The sequence below is a fragment of the Polistes dominula genome, unplaced genomic scaffold, assembly GCF_049000335.1.
Source record: "Polistes dominula isolate Pdom_NZ unplaced genomic scaffold, Pdom_raw_medaka contig_73, whole genome shotgun sequence".
Taxonomy (NCBI): Eukaryota; Metazoa; Arthropoda; class Insecta; order Hymenoptera; family Vespidae; genus Polistes; species Polistes dominula.
The window spans coordinates 8376579-8397522 of record NW_028300951.1 but is presented as its reverse complement, the minus strand read 5'-3'; the positions used below and the strand labels follow the sequence as shown (position 1 = coordinate 8397522).

General features: G+C 32.6%; 1 protein-coding gene across 1 annotated transcript in view; it reads right to left on the bottom strand.

Annotated features, from left to right (window-relative positions):
* Window positions 1-18872, bottom strand: part of LOC107069486 (uncharacterized) — a 91877-nt gene extending 73005 nt beyond the window's left edge. The window contains 4 exon segments of the mRNA XM_089172033.1: window positions 3942-3977; window positions 3980-5291; window positions 18005-18309; window positions 18528-18872. Of these exon segments, the coding sequence (XP_089028159.1) occupies window positions 3942-3977; window positions 3980-4334 (391 nt within the window). The 5' untranslated portion in view covers window positions 4335-5291; window positions 18005-18309; window positions 18528-18872.
* Window positions 18873-20944: the final 2072 nt, after the last annotated feature.

The following is a 20944-nucleotide window of genomic DNA, read 5'->3' as shown; positions in this document are numbered from 1 at the left end:
TCGGTTAATATTAACGCAAGAAATGATTATTACTTCATTTTTTGTTTGTTTTTTTTTCGCTATGAAATCAATTAACAATTGGTAACCCCGTTGTTGTAGTAGTATAAGGAGAAAAAAATAAGAGAGAGAGAGAGAGAGAGAGAGAGAGAGAAAAGAAAGAAAAGTTAAAGTATACAAAAGCAAACGTTTCAATATTTGAAGCGTATAATCAAAACGGAAACCTATGCGAACGTATCAGGTGGTTTGTTCGAAATGTAATATTTGTTTTACTTACAAAGACCTCCTTCGTTATCTATCTTACTTCAAAAACTTTTAAATTATTTAAAACTTTTTAACAACAAATATTTCAGTTGTGATTTAAAGTTACATTTTAACGTGTTTCGATTGGTTAAATAAATCTTTTTAAATTTATATATATTTTTATTTATATTTATTATTATTATTATTATTTATATATATATATAATATGTTTCGCAAATGTTAATATTGAAAATTATTTTTTTGTAAATTTTTATTTCTTTTTTGAAAAATGCAAACCCACGTTTAAAAATCGTTCAATTTAAATAAAAATAAATGCACTCTTATATATACTAATCATCATAGTATATATATAAAATATAAAAATGTATATTTTCATATTTATTCTTCTATTTTCAAAATCTCTTTATATTTTAAATACAACAAAAAAACAACAAAAAATCAATAATCTTTATATTTACCAATCGAAACAAATTAAAATGATTTTCCGTATAACATAATATTTTTGAATAAAAATTATATTTGATCTATATATATTTGAAAGCTATTTCTGAGATACAAAAATAAAAATGAGTTTCGTGTTCAAGAAAGATAGATGTTACATATTTTATACATTGTGATGTCAATGTTCATGCATTATAAAAACTAGTCTTTTGGGAATAAAGATTCTTCTCGAGCGAAGACTTAAAATAGAATATATGTATATAGAAAAAGCACGTTTACATCTTCGATATTCTCGATATTAATTTCAAAGCTAGGGGCAGCAGTAGCAGTAGCAGCAACATCGTACAAGAGAGCAGAGAAAATAAATCGGCTTTCAGAAGCAGAAGAACCGTACAAAACCGTCGATAACAGGGTCCACTGTTAAAGGTAATACTTGCGTTTATAACGAAGGAATCTTCCTAAATGTATTCAATATTCTAAAGTAATGGCAGCACTCACTCGCGTATTGATTTCTCTTTTTCACTCTTTCGTTTATCTTTTTTCATTCTTTTTCACCCCCGGCCCCACCCCTATTCATCTTCCTATACAGGAAACAAACGCTATCACCCAATATCAATATCGTTGCAGTGAGAAAGCTAGTTTACTTTTCCTTTTTTTTTAAGAAATAAAGGAACTTAAGGGACACACACACATACCAAGAAGGAACAATGATTGTGCTATTTACGTTGGAGAAAATTGAAAACATGACTTGACTCGGTTTGTCGATCATAAGTAAAGTATAAATGTTTGATTACCATCCACTTCGAACACTTATCTTTTATTTCTTTTTATTTTCTTTTTTTTTCTTTTTATCAGGATTTAACAATCGTTCGATCAGTACCAATCTTTTATATTTTTTAAACTATTTCTTTAAAAAAAAAAAAAACACAAAAGGTAAGTAAGAATTGTTAAGTTTAAATTTTAATTCGATTCTGTATTTCTTTTTAATTTTTTTTTTCAAACGTTGAAATCCTTTTTTTCCCCGTAAACCAGATCTCACGTAGAGACACAGACATTTATTTTTATGAATTAAAAAAAATAATATATGTATTTAATAAATGACAATTCATTTAAAAGTTTGTCAGTAAAAGAAGGAACGTGTAAAATATTTACCGAAAAGTTTTCGAAAAACGAAAAAAGAAAAAGATGTAAGTGGGGGAGGGTGTAAAAGGAAGGAAGGAAAGAAAAAGAAAAAAGAAGAGAAGAGTATCACAGAAGAGCCGGTTAGAATTTCTTCAGAGAAATTATACCGTTCTATTTTCAAGGTAAAGTCGTTAATTAGCTTCCTACAGATAAATTTCCTCCTCCTCCTCCTCCTCCTCCTCCTCCTCCTCCTCCTCCTCCTCCTCCTCCTCCTTCTCCTACCTACACGTAGAGAATCTACGTATCATGACACACGGTCAATTTGCATAGATATAATTTACATAGGTATGCGTTTGATAACGTGATCCATAGATTATCGTAACTAAAGTCAAAGAGAAATTTTTTAAAAGATCATGAAGAAATTTTAACTGCAGCAACGTTTCATTCAATTCTTTTTTTGTTTCCACCTTTAAAAAAGAATAAAAAAAAAAAAGAAAAAAAATTATAAAATATCATTCCGTTTTTGTTATTTCTTCTAATGATTAATTACAGTAATACTTAATTTAACGATAAAAAACCTACAACATCAATGAATATTGTTTAAAACAAAAAAACAAAAACAATTAAAAAAAGTTATTTCTCGGCGATTTCTATCCTGGTATCGAAGAGAATCGGCTCTTTTGATTTGAATTCAAACATTTGGAAACGTTTGAAATTCGCCAAAAAGATAGCAATTCGATAGGGTCGTATTCTAGAGAGAGAATGCTTTGTTGAAGGGCCGAAATCGAAAATGAATTCAATCCTCGAATGCACGGTTTACGGTTCAGACGAACGATAAATCTTGAAAGGATGGATAGCCACCATTTTCTACCCACGATCTCACTCTTTATATATACATATATGTGCGTATTTGTGTTTGTGTGTATGTGTGTCGAATGTACCGATTTTCTTCGATCGTAAAAAAAGATCGATAGCTTTTTATTTCTCGGATCTTCTGTAAAAAATAATTTATTGTTAGTGGTCACATACGATAGTATCGATTTATTCTAGCATGAATCGTATATATATATATAACAAATCCCATGATAGTTCGAGTTAACACACGCAAATTCTGACTTCTCGCATAGAACGTGCCAGTTAATCCTAACGACTGGATCGAATCGATAACATGAGCTCGTTAGTAACTAAGCTCCCACATTTCGATTATAGGCTATCTAATGTACCTTGTTAACGTTGTTACCCTAGTCATTCTACATTCCGATCGCGAAATCGCATGCACCGATACCTAACTGCGAAGACACAGTTTGCACCCCCATCGCCATCCCTACCCTCCTCTTACTACTTCCCTGTACAGACGAATATTCGTTCTTATTTAACAACAACAGCAACAATGACAATGTTCAATCTCTAATATTCAAAAGTATTGTAAAACTTATGTTTGATTATACATCGTGAGAGGTTCGTGTATGAAATATTTGACTCGCCGATCAGGTGCGTATGTGCGTTTGTGAGTACGTACACTTCGGATGCTACAATCCGCATTTAAAAAATTGATGCCGATTGCGTACGTCCAATCATTATCTTCTTCTTATTTTCTTCAATTTTATTTAATTTTGTTTCCCTTCATTTTGTTTTGTTTTAAATCTCTGACAAAAGTCCCTAAATTTCTCCAATATAAACTTTACTATACCGACTAACCAACACTATCAATCACCTCTACGAAATTTTCGATTTAATTAATAATGTATACATATATATTGGATTAGAAAAGTTCAAATGCGATCCTTTGATCCTAACCAGTAAAGCAACTATCCCACATGATATGCAATTTTACGCTGTGACACGTGATTCGACCACGCCCTCGGTACAAACACACACACACAAATACAACAATGACTTTATCGATCCTACCCTTTGCTCGATCACCGTGAATAACCTTACGAATGAAAAAGAACACGGAACAAACATCGAATTTATTATTATCAATATCGACCAATAAAATTGGTGAAAGAAGTAAACAAAAAGAAAAAGATATATTATGTATAATTCGAAGAAGACAAAAAAAGAAGAAACGTTTGAAAAAAAAATAAACAAATCAAAAAGAAAAAACAACTTACCGGAGTGAATTCCTCTGTGAGAAGGTGCCGCTGGTACGGGGGGAGACCGGTAATGCTATAAAGCGTTTGACCGCTTCCATATTTGTGAGCGGGGCAATGGCAGGGAGTAGTGGGAGTAGGCAAAGAACCAATGGCGATTCCCCCGGTGGCGGTAGCGGCAACAACAGGAACGGCTGCACTACTACCGACGACAGAAATTTCGTCGAGTTCGTGACCGCTGTCGTAATGACACAATCTCGTAGCACTGGTGCTGGATCCTGCCGAACCGACGACGTTAACGTCACCGATGAATCCATCCGAACGTGTACTTCCTCCCCCACCGCCAACTGTTCTACCACCGCCACCTGTTCGGCCCCTAAGCGACTGCACCAGTCGCTTGGCGCCCGAAGACATTCCACGCAGGTGATCCAGTTTTCCTCCTCTTCTCTTTCCTTAATACCACCACCACCAACTACTACTATTAAATGGTATCCGAAATAATCGAGCACCCCTAATAAAATAATCCTATTCTTTTTTTTCTTATCCAGAATGGCTGCCGGGCCGATGACACTTTTCCAACCACCCAACCAATCAACCAACCCCCGACCAACCCACCGATGTCACCGACCGTATCCTCTTCTTGTTACGTTTCTTCCTGTCATCCTCTCCTCTCTCACTCACTTTTTACCCTCACTCATACACTCACAAACCTTTGTCCCCGTAAACTTCTCTTCTTCTTCTTATTCGATTATATTCTTTTCATTCAACTATTACAACTTCTTCCGTCGTGGATATCGATCAATCTAACTTTTCGATTATCCTAGGTATCTATCTCTTCTCTTTATTTATTTATTCGAAGATCGAAGATCCCCAATATATGATCGTAAATGAAGGAGGAATAATAACTAAGACGATTTTCACGGAACAAACTCGACGACGGAAGGACGGATTTGAGTGATCGATCAGCATTTCTTTTTCCTTCTTTTTTTTTTTTCTTTACCTATCAACCCTTACGGGGTGACTGATATATTTTTTTTTTTATTCCCAAAGCCCTTGACAAGCCATTCTAATTTTTTCTTCTTCCTCCTTCTGCTTCTTCTTCTTCTTGTTTTTCTTGTTCTTCTTGACTTTCTTGTTTTTCTTGTTCTTTTTGTTCTTCTTCTTCTTAGAAATCGAGCAACGTGCAACAAGTGTCTCGCGCGCTTACCACTGTGTACCTTCGACGAAACGCAAACGATTTTCCTTCTCGTACTACGACGAGGACCTACGTTGACGACGACGACGACGACGACGACGACGATGACGACGACGACGACGACGACGACGACGATGACGACAACGAAGACGAGGTGGAGATCCTCTTCTTCTTGTCTAGAATAAAAAAAAAAAAAGAAAAAAAAGAAAAAGAGAGAAAAAAACGGATTAACGTCGTAACTCTTAAACTCGATAAACTCAACTTAATCCCGGAAATCCGAAAAATCCGATTTATTATTTATCAAACGAACGTCAACACTGACGTTAGCAATTGGGAGCGAGGGGAAGGGTTAAGGGGTTGAAAGAACTTTTACGTACGTCAAAATTTCAGAGAAAGAATAGTGAAAAAAATATGTGTGTATTACGTTGTGACAAAAATACCAATTTTTTTCCAATTATGTTACAAGCGTTATGTGTATGAAATTGCGCGTATTACTGGAGACTAACAGAAAATGTCAGGGAATGTGAAAAACAAAGAAGTCAAGCGTGTAAATCAACGAGTAGTATCGTTGAGCATTTTTTTTTCTTCTCTCTCTCTCTCTCTCTCTTTTTCATGGCACGGTTCGAACTTCGATTGTTACTCCATCTCTCTCTTTCTCTTTCTCTTTTTCCCTTTCGATCTCTCCATTCCACCCTTTCTTGACACTACAAACGCGTCACTCAGCGAGACTACTATGTGCATGCCCGATCATTTACAATCGTCCTGGACACTCTCTTTTCATTCAACTTCGATACCTACTGACTTACTTCTTCCTTTTTTTTTCTTTTTCTTCTTCTTTTATTCTTTTATCATTAATCAACGTCCAAATGATCTTGTAAAAATAAAAAAATATAATATATTATTCTATCCGAAAGAAATTAAATAAAATTTGTGTGTGTATGTTGCTAATGTAAGAGCAATTTAATTCAATCCATATTCTTTTTAACCGCTTTATTTGACTGATGTAAAAAATTAAAAAAAAAAAATAAATATTCAAATTGTGCAGTTCATTTTTGTAACAAAATGGAATAGGGAAATAATTGATAATAAATAGAACACCAATATTCTATCTAGAAAGAGTTTTTTCTATTTTCTTTAATTTTTTCTACTTTTACAAATTTATGTAATTTTTGTAAATTAACTTTTCGTTTAACTATTAAACAAATTATTTCTTCTTTACGTCACATTTTATGTACACATACATACATACATATCGTGTCTATTTATTTTTTATTTTTTATTTATTTTTAAATAACAACTAGCAAGTACTAAAGTTATTTCACTTTGTGAATAAAAATGATAAAAAGTACCACCTACTGGCCTAACATACTAGCAACTATAATATAATTTTACTTTATTCCCTTTTTTAAACTATATACGAAATCAAGACGAGAAAGATGCGTCAAAGAGACACATAGTACGCGCAATATTTATGACCAGCCATTCTCGTAAGTGCTTTTTGCACGTATCTCAAAAGGGAAAGAAGAAGAAGAAGAAGAAAAAACAAAAACAAAAAAAGGTAACCCCATATCGTGAGATATCGCAATCACGAATACGTTGAATCACGTCGTCGAGAGATGACGAAGGGTAAGAAAGAGAGACATAAAGATGAAAAGGAGGGGTAGTGGGGGAGAAGATTACAGAGAAAAGAAAAAGAGGATAACTATTTTTCACAGAAAACATATTTCTTAAATCATAATAGAAAAAAAAAATGGAAGAAGAAGGAAAAAGAAGAAGCAGATGGAAATATGCTAGATGCTTGGTTGGACGCAACGAGACGACCACCCGTAACCCCCCCTCCTCCCCCAACCTAGGCTTTTATTATTACGATACCACATTTTTACTCAACTCTCATTTCACGACGCACACTTTTCGCCCTTTTAAATTTCTTTTCCCCGCCATTATGTAATATTATATTGCGAGAAGGAAAAATGGGAGAGGAAAGAGTAAGGTGAGTAAGGAATGAGGGTTGAGGAGTGAAAGTGTGGGGGGGGAGGGGATAAATGGTCGGTGAACTTTTTTCTCTAACTTTTCGAGAAGAAATCTCAAAACGGATTTGCCACCCTTACCTTAAACCCCTCACCACCACCACAAACTCCCACCACCGATTCTTACGAATGAAATATCAAAACAAATGATCCTTTCAAAATCGAACGATTATGATTATCAGTATGGCTATCAAAGTTTAAATTTACATTCATAAAAAATATATATAATTCAAAAAACGAGAGAGAATTTCTCAAAAGTGTTAATAATTTGATGAGAAAATTACTTCGAAATAATACACGCGCGAAGTAATAAAATAAATCGATCAATTTATAATAATCGAAAGTCACGATTGTCGCGAAAACAGATAGTAACACCTAAACGCGAAACCTATTTACACACCCGTTTCTCGCGATAAATTTATTAGAACACCTATCGACACGCACTAATAGATCGTTTAAGTGTGTGGAGCCTGAAGAGGTGAGGTGGAGGGTGGAAATGGGTGTGGGGGGTGACTGGGGAATGGAGGTACGTGTACACGAGTTTACACGCACTAAAGAGATTATCGACGTTCGGCATCTCATCGTTCTACGTGTCGTCGTAGAGTAGACCACCCTCATATACAACCCCTTGCACGTAACCCCCTGCATCTCCTTACCCCGAACCCCAAAGCCCTAAACAAACGAGGGTTTCTGCTTTCCACGATTTCGAGAACGTCTTTTCTCTCTCTTTTCTAATGACAATAATTAAATCAAATTCATTCATTTCGTTAACGAGAAATCGAGTCTTATTTACGGAATCAAAAATTACACGCAATCACAAATTCTTGGATCTTACCTCATAGTTTGATAACGAAACTTATATTCGGATTATCGCGTTATATTTTATTCGCGTAGCGCATTTATTACACCTTTAGCCCCTTCCTCCTACACCCTTCACCAATCCGTTATTACACGACCCGTGCGACAGCTGTGTGTATATGTGTGTGTTTTTTTTTATTCTCGCTGGAACGATAAACCTTCTTTTTTTTTTGTTATTTTTTGTTTTTATTTTTATACATGTATATATACATATATATTTTTGGTTCGGCGTCACGTTTTATATTCGCTTGTCTTTTAAAAAATAAAAAAATAAAAATAAACTCGCGAACTAGTGCCAAAGGTAGTTTGATCTCGCGCATAAAAAATCGTTCGCGTTGTAAATTTTTATTAGAATCAAACGCGCGTATATCTAAAACTTTTTTTTTATTTTTATCCATCGAAGCGTGCATGCAAAAAAAAGAACTTTTTTCCATATTCTTGACGAACAAAATATATGATGATTATTTAAACTTAGAGAGGTAATAGATGATTTGTATATCGAAATGAATTCAAGATAAATTGAAACTACTGTGGGTTTGGGTGCAGGAGGAGGGTGAGTAACGATTGTTGACCACTTCAGTACTTGGCCTTAAAGCCCCTTTGAGCTCCCCGAGATCAGAGAATATGCGGGTAGAGAGGGCTTGTAAGTGACTGTTACTACTTCAATCTAATTTTAACGGATTAAAGTGCAAGCAAAGCTTCCCAAATTCTGATTTCGCAATACGATCACATTTCAAATCTAATGAATCGTACCAAAGCTCTACTATTGTTCCCTTACAATACCCCCTAAGAGTAGCAATGTAGTAACACATATATATACTAGCTCGCGCAACCAATAATATAAACTTGAATAGAAAATATTTGAAAGGAGGATGAAAAGGTATAAGAAATCAAATATTAAAAAAAAAAAAAAAATAAAACAAGGATGTAGTAGTGAGAAAGGGGAAGGGTGAATATAAATTCGAACCTTTTCCATATACGCAATCGTATTAATATATCCTATATATATCATTCCAAATTTTTATTTCTAACCCCTAAAAAGTAGGTGGTGTGTTCTAGGAACAGCAGTCAGCCAGCCAGTCAGCCAGGTACTTGGGTTCTAAATCGTCGAGAGAGAGAGAGAGAGAGAGAGAGAGAGAGAAAGAGAGAAAAGAGGGGAATTTGAAGAAGAAGAAGAAGGAGGAGGAGGAGGAAGAGGAGGGTAAAGGTCGTTGAGGATAATCCAAAAATAGAAGGGAAAAGGTTAAAGCGGAGGCGCCAGAAGGAGCAAGTCTACGACGAAGTTGTATTATTTAGGGCATTTAGTAGCGCTCGCGGACCTTTCCAGGATTGTCCGGAACTCGTCGGGAGTCGCCATAGCAACGAGGACGTTGTCCTTCTCTCTCTCTCTCTCTTTCGCTCTCTCACTCATTCTATTACACACATAAACACACGAGAAAGTGAGCAAGCATGCGCACGCACCCACACACACGTTCATGTTATCTCATTTCTCTCCTTGCTCGTTCGTTCATTCACTTCTCTCACTCGCTAGTTTCTATTCGTAAAATCGACACTTTAGTCGGTGTCTCATTCGAAACGAGATACCTCGAGAATGATTACGATGATAAATACGCATAAATTCAAAATTTCAAAAAATATTATATATCAAATTGTATTTTTTTTCTACTATTTGTAATTCCAATTGCATAATGAATTGTTCTTTTTTGTAACATTTACTTTGAAAATATTCATTTTAAAAACGCTCTCGAACTTTTGCTTCTTACCCTAATATTTAATATTATTTTAATACTAAATTCATTATCACGTCAGGTAATCAGGTAATTCGTAAAAAGAACAGGTAAGGAAGACATATAAAATTTGTATTATTTGTTTCTAATAAAAAAGAGGAATAGTGTTCGCATCCCAATTGACTAAAATCTTGTTCTACAGAATATAGAATTTTATTTTTTTTAAATAGTTTACTAGCGTTAAGAATAATATAGGTAAGTGTCAAGGTAAGTTTAATATTCGAGAACATTTGACAATTTTTATTCAATTTTTGTAACAACAAAAAACACGTTATGCAAAATTCCTTTTGATACACTGAACATAACCTCACTTCTTCCTTGAGGAGGTTTCAAGTTTAACAAATAAACGTTGAGATGCATATTTTAGAGTATTTTTTATACATAAACAAAAAAAACGAATGTAGAATTGAAATTATGCAAATGAATGCACTTACTGGCAACCCCCTAAGATTCATAGTGAATCCGATAATAAATCACAGAATTTAATCAGGGATGAAGGTCTCTTGACATTTTGCGGAATTTCTATTCGTTGCCGCATGCACGACGTACAAGAGGGTTAATGCCAAAATTGAATAAGGAGAAAGCTTGCTTGCTCTTTCTCTCTCTCTCTCTCTCTCTCTCTGCGTGAAAACACCTTGATCTCTTTGGAATTTCGCGCTTGCACGGTTTCTCTCTCTCTCTCTCTCTCTCTTTCTCTCTCTCTCTCTCTTTCTCTCTCTCTCTCTCTCTGTCTCTTACCATCCTCATCGCCGTCTTTTATTCCGTCGGAATTCACCATGAACATCTTACAACCAAGCTTTATCCTTCCCAAGTAATTTTATTATGATGAGAAACCCTCTTTTTGTATACATTGTTGTTGTAACACCGTTACACTTAAAATCTCGATAAAAGAAAATCTCTTTTTGTTTCAATTATTAATATATATTATTATTATAAATATTTATTATAAATTTTATGAATATATTTTTAATGATACATATATATATACAATTAAATATATGTATATTAATAGAATAATAAAATATAATAATATAATATATATTACATAATACTAAATTAATAAAATATTCAATCGATCGATTAACGTTAATGTAAATTTTGTCAGTAATAACAATTAAAAAATTCGAAGTTTTTTTATTTGCAAATATTATGTAAACATATAAACATGAAATATATTATATTTATATTTTTTATTCATTTAGAAATGTATACCGAACCTTTTTACGAGTAATGATAATAAATCATTTTACTTGATAATTAGTTGAAAAATTTGATTGTAAATATTTTCTATTAGAATTCATATATAAAAAGGCTTTTATTGTATATCAATATAACAAACTCGTGACTAGAAGCAACAACGAAATTAAATAACAAAACCCTTCATTTTTTCAAAGCACTACTAGCAATTTATATTTTCTGTCATAATTAGGAAATTAATTAAGTAACGAAAGTTAGTTCGAAATATTCTAATGGAAAAATGATTAAAGTACAAAGTATAATTAAAGTTTATACTGAAGTGGAAAACTGAAGATAAAATTTGTAAGTGCGTGATATGGTTGGTATTAGGTAGAGAAAGGAGCTTATGAGTTAGAAACGAAATTAGAAATATTCCAATTGCTTAACAGGGAAAAAGCATTTTGATAAAATAATTAAGAAAGGAATATACAATTAGAGAAAAAAAACACAATACAGGTAATGGAACTGTAGTTGTATAACACACACACACACAAAGGAGTTTTTCTTTTTTAATACGTATGTATATTTAAGTAGGTAAGTAAATAGGTGTATGTGTGTTTTGTGTGTGTGTGTGTGTGTGTGTATGTGTGTGTGTCTATGTATCTTACAAAAGAGAAAAAAAAAGAAAAGAACAACAAAAAATGTCTAGAAGAAAATCTACTTTACTTCTTATCTTCGATCTCTCTTCTATTTTTTTGTTCTATACTTTTATTCTTTTTTCTTCAAGAAAAAAAAAAGAAAACAAAGTACGAAATTTCTAAACATTCATGCAAATCGAAATAAGAATTCATAGTGGAAGAAAGTTTGTAGGGGGAGGTCGAGTATCTTTGAAATTCAGTGTTTTTTTTACCCTAGGTCGTACCTAAGTTTAGTATTTGTAGTTTATTCTGAGAGAGAGAAAGAAAGAGTGAGAAAGGGAGAGAGAGAGAGAGAGAGAGAGAGAGAGAGAAACGTGGATTAGGTTAAACATAGGTAGTTGAAATACGACATATGGAAAAGCCGGTTTGCCTCGTGTTTTAACTTTCAACGATCTAAAAACTTTAAAAACTTTATACATGCTAGGTTAAAACGACCAAATTTATAGCTAACTCAAGAGAAAATTTTTCCCTTTGTGTTTTCTCTTTTTTTTTTTTTTGTAAATATTAAACAACTCGAACCATTAGTTCATGAAAAATATGGAATTTCGAATATTCAAATTCCAACGTTCGAAAAGTCAACTCCTCCTCTTAACGCGTATTATCGATTATTTCATTTTTAATTACGCGATGCATTGCACTATCCATAAAAAAAAACACATTGAAAAGAAAATTTATTAAATTATAATCTAACGCTAATAATTCTCACTGTTTTATATTGAAATTCAAATATACAATGCGATGAAAATGCATTCGCGTAATGAAAGGATTGTTAGAATTCATTAAATTGTTTTATTTGTTCGTGTGTTGCTCTATAGAAAATGTGAAATTTTCAAAACGTACAAAGAAATGGGTTCATTGTACGCACCTAAAAAAAAAACAAAATAAAAACAATAGAATTCTACAAGTCTAACAAAGATATCTGTTGTATAAAGAAAAAAAAATTTCGAGGAGATTATTGTATTAAATAATAAAGTAAAGTAAAGTAAAATTAAAGATAAAAAATTTGTAAAATAAAAAACAATTAAAATAATATAAAATAAAAATCAATTAAAATAATATAAAATAAAAATTTGTATTGTTCTACGATTGTATTACGTTTTTAAATCCCGAATACGTGACTAAAAGAAGATGAATATTATAATTTAATTTTTATTACAAATTTGTATTCGAGTATATTCAGCGATAGTTTGTTTACGCGAATCCGATATTATATTTTAACATAAAAAAATGTCAAACGAAATACATGGAACATTTTTTAATTAAATATTTATTAAAATCTTTTTCTCAAAAATAATTATACTCTTCACATATTAACAAATATAATTGTTATTTATTGTAAATTATGAAAAAAAAAAAATTATACGATTGTACTCAATATCTTACTTACGTACAAATATTAATTGCCCAGTGCGATGCTTTTCACGTTCACTTATCAATTGATAATTACAAATATTTATAATTATCTGAAAAAAAAGAAAATATTCCAAGAAGACACTAAAAATCCCCCATAAAATGGATCTACAGATTTTTATATTTTTGGCCAAGTTTTCGAGATTTGAGACTAGTGTGCAAGGTTGGGGGTGTGAAGAAGGGTCAATTGCTAGACGCTTAAGTACCGAAGGCACGCGAGTCGGCCGAGTGCGTTCAACGTCAGCCAACGTTCGTGCCAATGACCCAGTGAAGCCACTAAGGTCGCATCCCCCAACATCAACCCCAACCCTCTCCCACCCCACCACCAGTATTTTGTGCTTTTTACTATATACCTTTTTCAAATGAACAGCAACATGCAACACTCGTACACGTCATGAACAATTTATATCGATGCTGATGAATATTTTACAAAAAAAAAATATAAAAATATGAATAATAAATAAATGCAAATTGGTTCGATTGAAGATTAAAATGAAAAAGTAAAAAGACCATACTTTGTTAAATATTTGTTTTTTTTTATGTTAACATAAAAAGAAATAAAATAGCAATTAAATCGAATAGTTCAATAAATATTCTACAAATGAAATGATCGTGAAAATGAGAAAGAGAGATAGAGATAAACGTGTCGAAATCCTTAATAAAGATGTTAAGATAGAAAGGAGAATCATCTAGGACCATTTTAAAGCTCCGGCAATTCCGAAGAATATTTAGTTTGCAAATTGGATCGAATAATCGGAGTCTCGAAGGCTTTAGCATAACGTCGAACTAGAGTCCTGAGAAGAAGAAAACCATCTTCTTATCCCCTCCCTGCTTTTCTTACTTTATCTTCTTTATATCTTTCTCTTTCTCTCTTTTTATCTTTCTCATTCTATTTTCATCATCTTACAGAAATAAAGAGGTATCTCTTTTTTAAACGCGAATCGTCAATTGAAAATTTACCTGGATACATTAAAACAAAACAAAAAATACCCCTATCGATATTTGACCACCCTCAAACATCATTCAAGGAATGATTTGAAAATTTTTCTTTAAAACGTGTTATCGTGATATTTTTTCTACTAATACCTCCCGTTCCCCTTTCGCCCCCTTCTCAAGGTTAAAAGATGATATAAAAACGTATATATATATATATATATAACTTGTACCAGGAACTTTTTAATTAAACCTTTACACACAATTGAGTTAATAACACCTGCAAGGTTTTTTTCCACTCATTTGGAAAAGAAGAAGAAAAATTATAAATTATTTCTTTACCAACGATTAACTCTCCTTCTTTATACTATTTTTTTATTTTTTTCTCTCTCTCTCTTTCTTTCTCTTTTTTTCTCTTTCATTTGTAGAAATTTAGTTCAACTAATTTCTATTTTATCCTTGAATTAATAACTACTAATGTATACGAATCAAACGTGATCTTTAGTTTCGCTTCATTTGAATAACCTAAATGACGATGCTAAGATGAATAGTAGTCTCTTCTCTCTCCCTTCTTTACTCCTTTCTTGGTTTATATACTAAAGAACGAAAATCCTTCCCTTTCCGTCCGTCTCAAAGCACGATTCTATTAAACACAACCCTAGAGAGCACTCATCCACTTAATCAAACCCTATCGTCTAGTACTCCTTAATTATTCCTTTTAAGCTACCTTCGAAAATAGAAAAGGCTATCACGTTTCAACGGTTAATCGGTTAAACTGCTTAACAAAAACGATTTTTTTTTTATTCTATCCTAACTCTTCTAACTATCATGTCCCCTTTCAACCAACCTTTTCTTTCTTCTCGTTTCTATGATTCATTTACAGAAAAAAATAAATAAATAAACAAAAAAAAAAAAAGAAATAAATTATGAAAACAAAAGGGAAGAAAATTTTCGCGTAAACAAAATCATTTTGGTTTTTCTTTTTTAAGTCCAACTTTAAACGATTTAGATTTTAAATAATTTCATTGCTATTTTGTTTTATTTTATTTTATTTTATTTCATTTTATTTCATTTTTCGCTTAAAGTAAAGAATCTTTACGGTCGATCGATGAAGACAATTATGACGAGAAAGACGAGGACAATGACGGTTAAAAATACTCGCCGCTAAAGTCGATAAAGATATTATTTTTTCAACTGGATAGAAGAAGATGAAGAAAAAAAAAATAATAATATGTAAAATAAAAAGCACGGGATGGGAATAATAATATCAGCAATAACAATCATAAGGGCTTCGGCACAAACGTTTATAATAAATGATAAATATATTCTTTTTTTGTATTTACTTAAATACTTTGCACGCGATCAATTGACACAAGGGTTAACATATTTAAACAAGCACCCTCCTCCCTCCCTCCCTCCCTCCCTCGATGAGGAAAAATAAGACGATCCTCAAATCCGTTAATCTTTCTTTCCTTCTTCCCTGAACCAAAAAACCACTCTACCAAATGAATTGAGCCTAAAAAAATAGAATTTAAAAAACATAGGATATAAACGTGAATAAATTTATAGATAGATTTGATCACGTATCTTATAAAATTATCATAAAAATACATATTTACATATACACACCAAGAAAAAAAAATAAAAAGACCAAAATTAAAGATGCATCTTCAATACTAAAGGACATACTCAACGATGGTTTGAGTGTGATCATTTTAATGCGACCGACTTTCGACTTTCCGAATGCATTTAATCGGATTTCCGGATTCAACCTGCTTCTCTATCTCACTATCTATCTATATCTCTCCTTTATCTTTCCTTTTTTTACCCGTGTAAAAAATCTCTTGAATTTTTTCTTTTTTTTCTTTTTTTACAGTCTATTCAAGATTTTTACTTTTCCTTTTACGCCAAAATTCATAATTAATGAAATAAATTAAATCCAATTACCCTCCTCCGACTAAATTATGCAATTAATTCGATTAAATTATTTATTATATCGATACTTAAATAATATTATTATAGATCGTTATCAACGAAAAAAAATACTAATAATATCAAATAGAATAAAATATCAAATCAAATAAGGATATATGAATAAATAAAATAGGTAAGTTAGAACGAGTGAATAACCCAAGTGGCATCCAATGTATGGTCGGAACGTAACAAGCGTTCCCTTTGAAGTTTGATACACGCGTGTTTTCTTCTATATATCTATATACATATATACATATACATACATACATATATACACATACATACATATATATATATATATATATATATATATATATATATATATATATATATATATTTATTTGTGTAGGTAGTACATACAAACTGTCGCAAAATAGACGATGATATGTGTAAGGTGCTATTGGCGCGCTATACATGTACCTAAACTCCTTTCAAAACGCGTCAATGTAAAGGGAGAATGGGAGGGGGGATTCGTCGTAGACGCGACTACCTGGAAAATTGCCGAATGATTCTTCGAACGTTGAATGCGGTTCAGTTGCGGAAAAAATAAAAAAAAGGACGAAAAAAAAACAAACCTCCCCCTCTACCTCCTCCGCCAAGAAAAAAAAACAAAAAATACATCGCACGTTGTGGATACTTGATCGTAAAAAAAGAAGAAAATTGCTACGAGAATAAGAAGATGATAATCGAAACTAACTCGTAAACTGGATCATCGTCCCCCTTTAAATTTTCGTGGACAGTGGAAAAAACCACGAAAAGAATGTTTCATTGTCGTAGCAATCAAAATTGTTTCATTTTAAAAACTATTTGAAACATTGTTTTATTTTGTTTTCTTTGTTTTTTTAAATATAAAACAATATTCGTAACGAGAAAATTGTTTCGAAGTTAAATCTATACCCGAATTGTTTTGTCGTTCGACAAAAGGATAAAATTATTAATCGAGTTTTCTTAAAGCTTAAATAATACTTTAAAACATTTAAGTTTATATATACAGTTTAATGTTTTTCTTAGAGGGTGATGGTGGTGGTTGAGAGAGGATGGAATGAGTATCTTGTTACTTCCTTTTGGAAGACAGTGATTACAAGGTGCCAACAAGAAAGAGAGTTTATGGATCATCGTTGTGAGTTCGCGCGAAAGTAAAATTCAAATTTACATTCTCCTCTATCTCACTGACACTGTCTCCTCTCTCTTTCTCGTCTCTCTTTCTCCTCTTACTCTCTCTCTCTCTCTCTCTCTCTCTCTCTCTCTCTCTCTCTCTCTCTTTCTCTCGGTTCATCGATCGGACGTGGTAAATATTTTGTAGCTCGGGGCACGCAAGCTCGGATGTCTTCTTCGGAAGTAACTCTGGGAACGCCTCCTTAAAGAGGGCCGAACTTTCCACTCTCTCTCTCTCTCTCTCTCTCTCTCTCTTTCGCGAGAAGCTTTGCATAAAAGTAAAAGCCACGAGAAAAAGAAATAAAAAAAAATAAGAGAGACAGAGAGGAGGGGTGAATGTCGACAACGGCGCGCCAGAGTCGAGTTTGGCTCGGTAAAATCCAAAAAGAAAAAAGAAAAAGAAAGCAAAGCAAAGGAAAGTAAAGCAAAGAAAAGAAATTTTTAGCGGTTAGTCTTTCGTTCTCACCCTTATTTCTTTTTTTTTTTTTTTTTTGAAAACATCTCTCTTTAACCCTTTCGTTACGGGTGCCGACTATATCCGGCATCCGCACGATGACCTGTGTGTACGGGTGTCGAGTATAATCGGTAAGACTATTCTATATTATCTGTTGATTATTTCTCGATTCTATTAACTCGTATTTGATTAATCCTACAATTATAAAAATATATATTTTGAAGGTAAGTAATATATTGTGAACATGAAAAAATAAGTCATTAAGGATAACATTGAAAAACGTAAATACCGAAACATAACCAATGTGCATACTTTTCGTCACGGTGTTACTTTCAGTGTCATTACTACCGGCTGAATGAACTAACGTAACGATAGGGTTAACCTACAAAAAATACAAATAAAGTATCGTAAACGTACACAGGTAGATGTACCAAGCATCGTCACCGATAGTTCTCCTGTTAGTATTGCTGCTCCTTCCGTTAATCTCCATCCCTTCCCCTGTTTTCTTCTTTCTTTCTTTTTTTTCGATACTCGAGGGGTTGGTTGATTGGTTGGTTGGTTGCTCGGTTGGCTCGTGGTATTCGGCACGTGTCTGAACCTACACACACCCTCGTCCTGTTCCTCCTCTTCTTTTTCTTCTTCTTTATTTCTTTCTTTTTTCTTTCCTTCCCTTCGTACGTTCGTTCGTACGTTCGTTCGTACGTTCGTTCGTACGTTCGTTCCTATATAAATTAATTATTGAAAAATTTCTTTTTGCATTACATTACATTATGTTACTTTTGTTCGTTCGTTTGTTTGTTTACTTTAAATCCAATCTTATTTTTTTGTAAACTCAATAACTGAGAATTTCATAAATTGGTCGTACATGTAATATACATATATGTATATGTGTGCATGTATTATGTATTACGTATGTTATATCAACAAAGCACATATGTACCTATACGTTTATGTATCTAACAAGTTCTTCTTGGTTGGTCGCATTTAAACGACATATGTGAGTACGTATGTGTATTAGTTTATCGCGCACCATCTCGCGCGCGCCGTTAACTCTTCCTTTCGACACTGCACCTAGTAGTCGACACGTAAGCTTGCACCACTTCGTCTTTGTTCAGAATATCACATTATAATTTCATTCTTTTTTCTTTTCCTTCTTGTTTTTTTTCTTTTCTTTTTTGACACGCACTACTTAAAACGACAACCCTCGTTCTTTCTCTCTATCAATCTATCTTTTTCTTTTTTTTTCTTTTTCTGAATCTCCCTTTTTCTAAACAATTTCGAACAATGGAAAAATCCTTTAGCAATTATTTAATCAAAAATTATTATCATAGTCATTACACGATCCGATACTACGATATATGAATTATAACCCATGTTTAACTCTAAACACGATTATTAAACAACACGAGTCACGATCGTCAATTTAATCTGACATGATGGGGAGGGAGGAGAGGGTCATACAACAAGGGAAAAAAAATTTAACGTTTACATTTCAAGCAAGCAATCACGCAAACACACACTCACGCACGAAAACGTAAGGGAAAAAGAGACAACAGTAACAGACAAGTAGACATACAGACAGACAGATAAAAAAAATGAAAGAATGAAAAAAGTATAATTATAATAAGAATAGGAATAAAGGTTAAAACGACCGAGCCAACGTACGTACGTACGAATAAACGAACGAACAAACGAATGAACGTACGAACGGTGACCGGATGGATGCGAAAAATCGGATAAAAATAGAAAGAAAATTTGACGAATTAAAAAAAAACGGACGGACGGATGGACGGACAAATAGATAGATAGATAAATAGATAGATAGATAGATAGATAGATAGATAGATAGATAGATAGATAGATAGATAGATAGATAGATAGACAGACAGACAGGGGTAAAAAAAGAGAGAAAATTCGACGGTTTCTCCTCCTTCGTTGCCCGGGGAGCGGCTATGGCGGCGGCCTGGCTCTCACTGCTGTTCTCGCGTCGTCCTTCGTGACGTGGGGGGAGGAGATGAGGGTTGGAAGGGGGTGAGGGTTGGTCGACTGCTGCGGGGCTGCTTATCTCGCAGCATCCCTCACAGAGCGCAGGAGCAATCCGCACGAAACAGCCGCTTGACGACGAGAGGTAGCGCGCGTGACGGGCGCCCCGTAACGTGGCGCGCGTTACTCGCCATCCGATATCTTTTCTCTTTTTTACTTGATTCATTTTTTAGAATATAGAGCATATTGTTTAAAAAGAAAACAAAATTTTATGATTACAACATTGAAAAAGTATTATGTACATTTTTAAAACAACCGGTATTTTTTATTGAATTCATTTATTGAATATAGGAAGCATATTGTAAAAGAATACTAATATGTTAAAAGTTATCTCACAATTTGTTCTAATCTGGTCACCGTATATTCAATTTCATAGTAATTACATTGAAAAAGTATAATATACATTTTGAAGATAAGTGAAATTTTTTACTGGATTTTTTTTATGGAATACAGCGAACATTTTTCTCAAAAATACTAATATGTAAAAAGTTATCTCAATTTGTTCTATTATCAATTTATTTTTTGTTTCATTTTTGAATATGATAGCGTAATCTGGTCGCCGTATATTCAATTTCATAGTTAGAATATTGAAAAAATATAATATAAATTTTTAAGGCAACCCCTATATTTTTTTTTATTTTTTTCTGTCTCTAATATTTTCTTAAAAACGTACTGCAAAATTTTTTATCAACGCACACCACGTAGACATTACCTTTAGTAACTTAGTTTTTTTTTCTTTTTCTTTTTCTTTTTTGGTTATTAAAGTTATTTTTTAGAAGTAAAGTTTTAAAGTTATTTATGAAATTCGTTTCTTTTTTCTTTTTTATGTGCATTCTCATTGGTTTGTGTGTACATTCTCACTGGTTTCTTTTGGATTCGTATTTTTAGAATTTATTTTTCCGGTTCGTTAAATTGCTACCATATATATATATATATATATATATATATATATATATATATATGAAATGAAAGAAATAAATGAAATGCAATCGAATAAAAAAATTAAATCTTTTTTCTTTGAAGTAGAAGAGAGAGTATTCTGAATTGTTAAGTATGCAATGACTAAATTATAAACTGGCGTGATTCAGAAAATTGGATAAAAAATCGGCGCTAAAGTTATGCTACTTTAACAACGTTGAATTAAAAAATTCTTTCTTTTTTTTTGGGTTACGAAAATTCTATCGAATGTATTTGATATCAAAGATCATATGCCAATCGTATGTGAATCATATTTGTTAATATTTTACTTTTAATAATATAAACATTTTATGTCAAAATAATACCAAAACATTTAAAGAAAATATAAATCGCGAA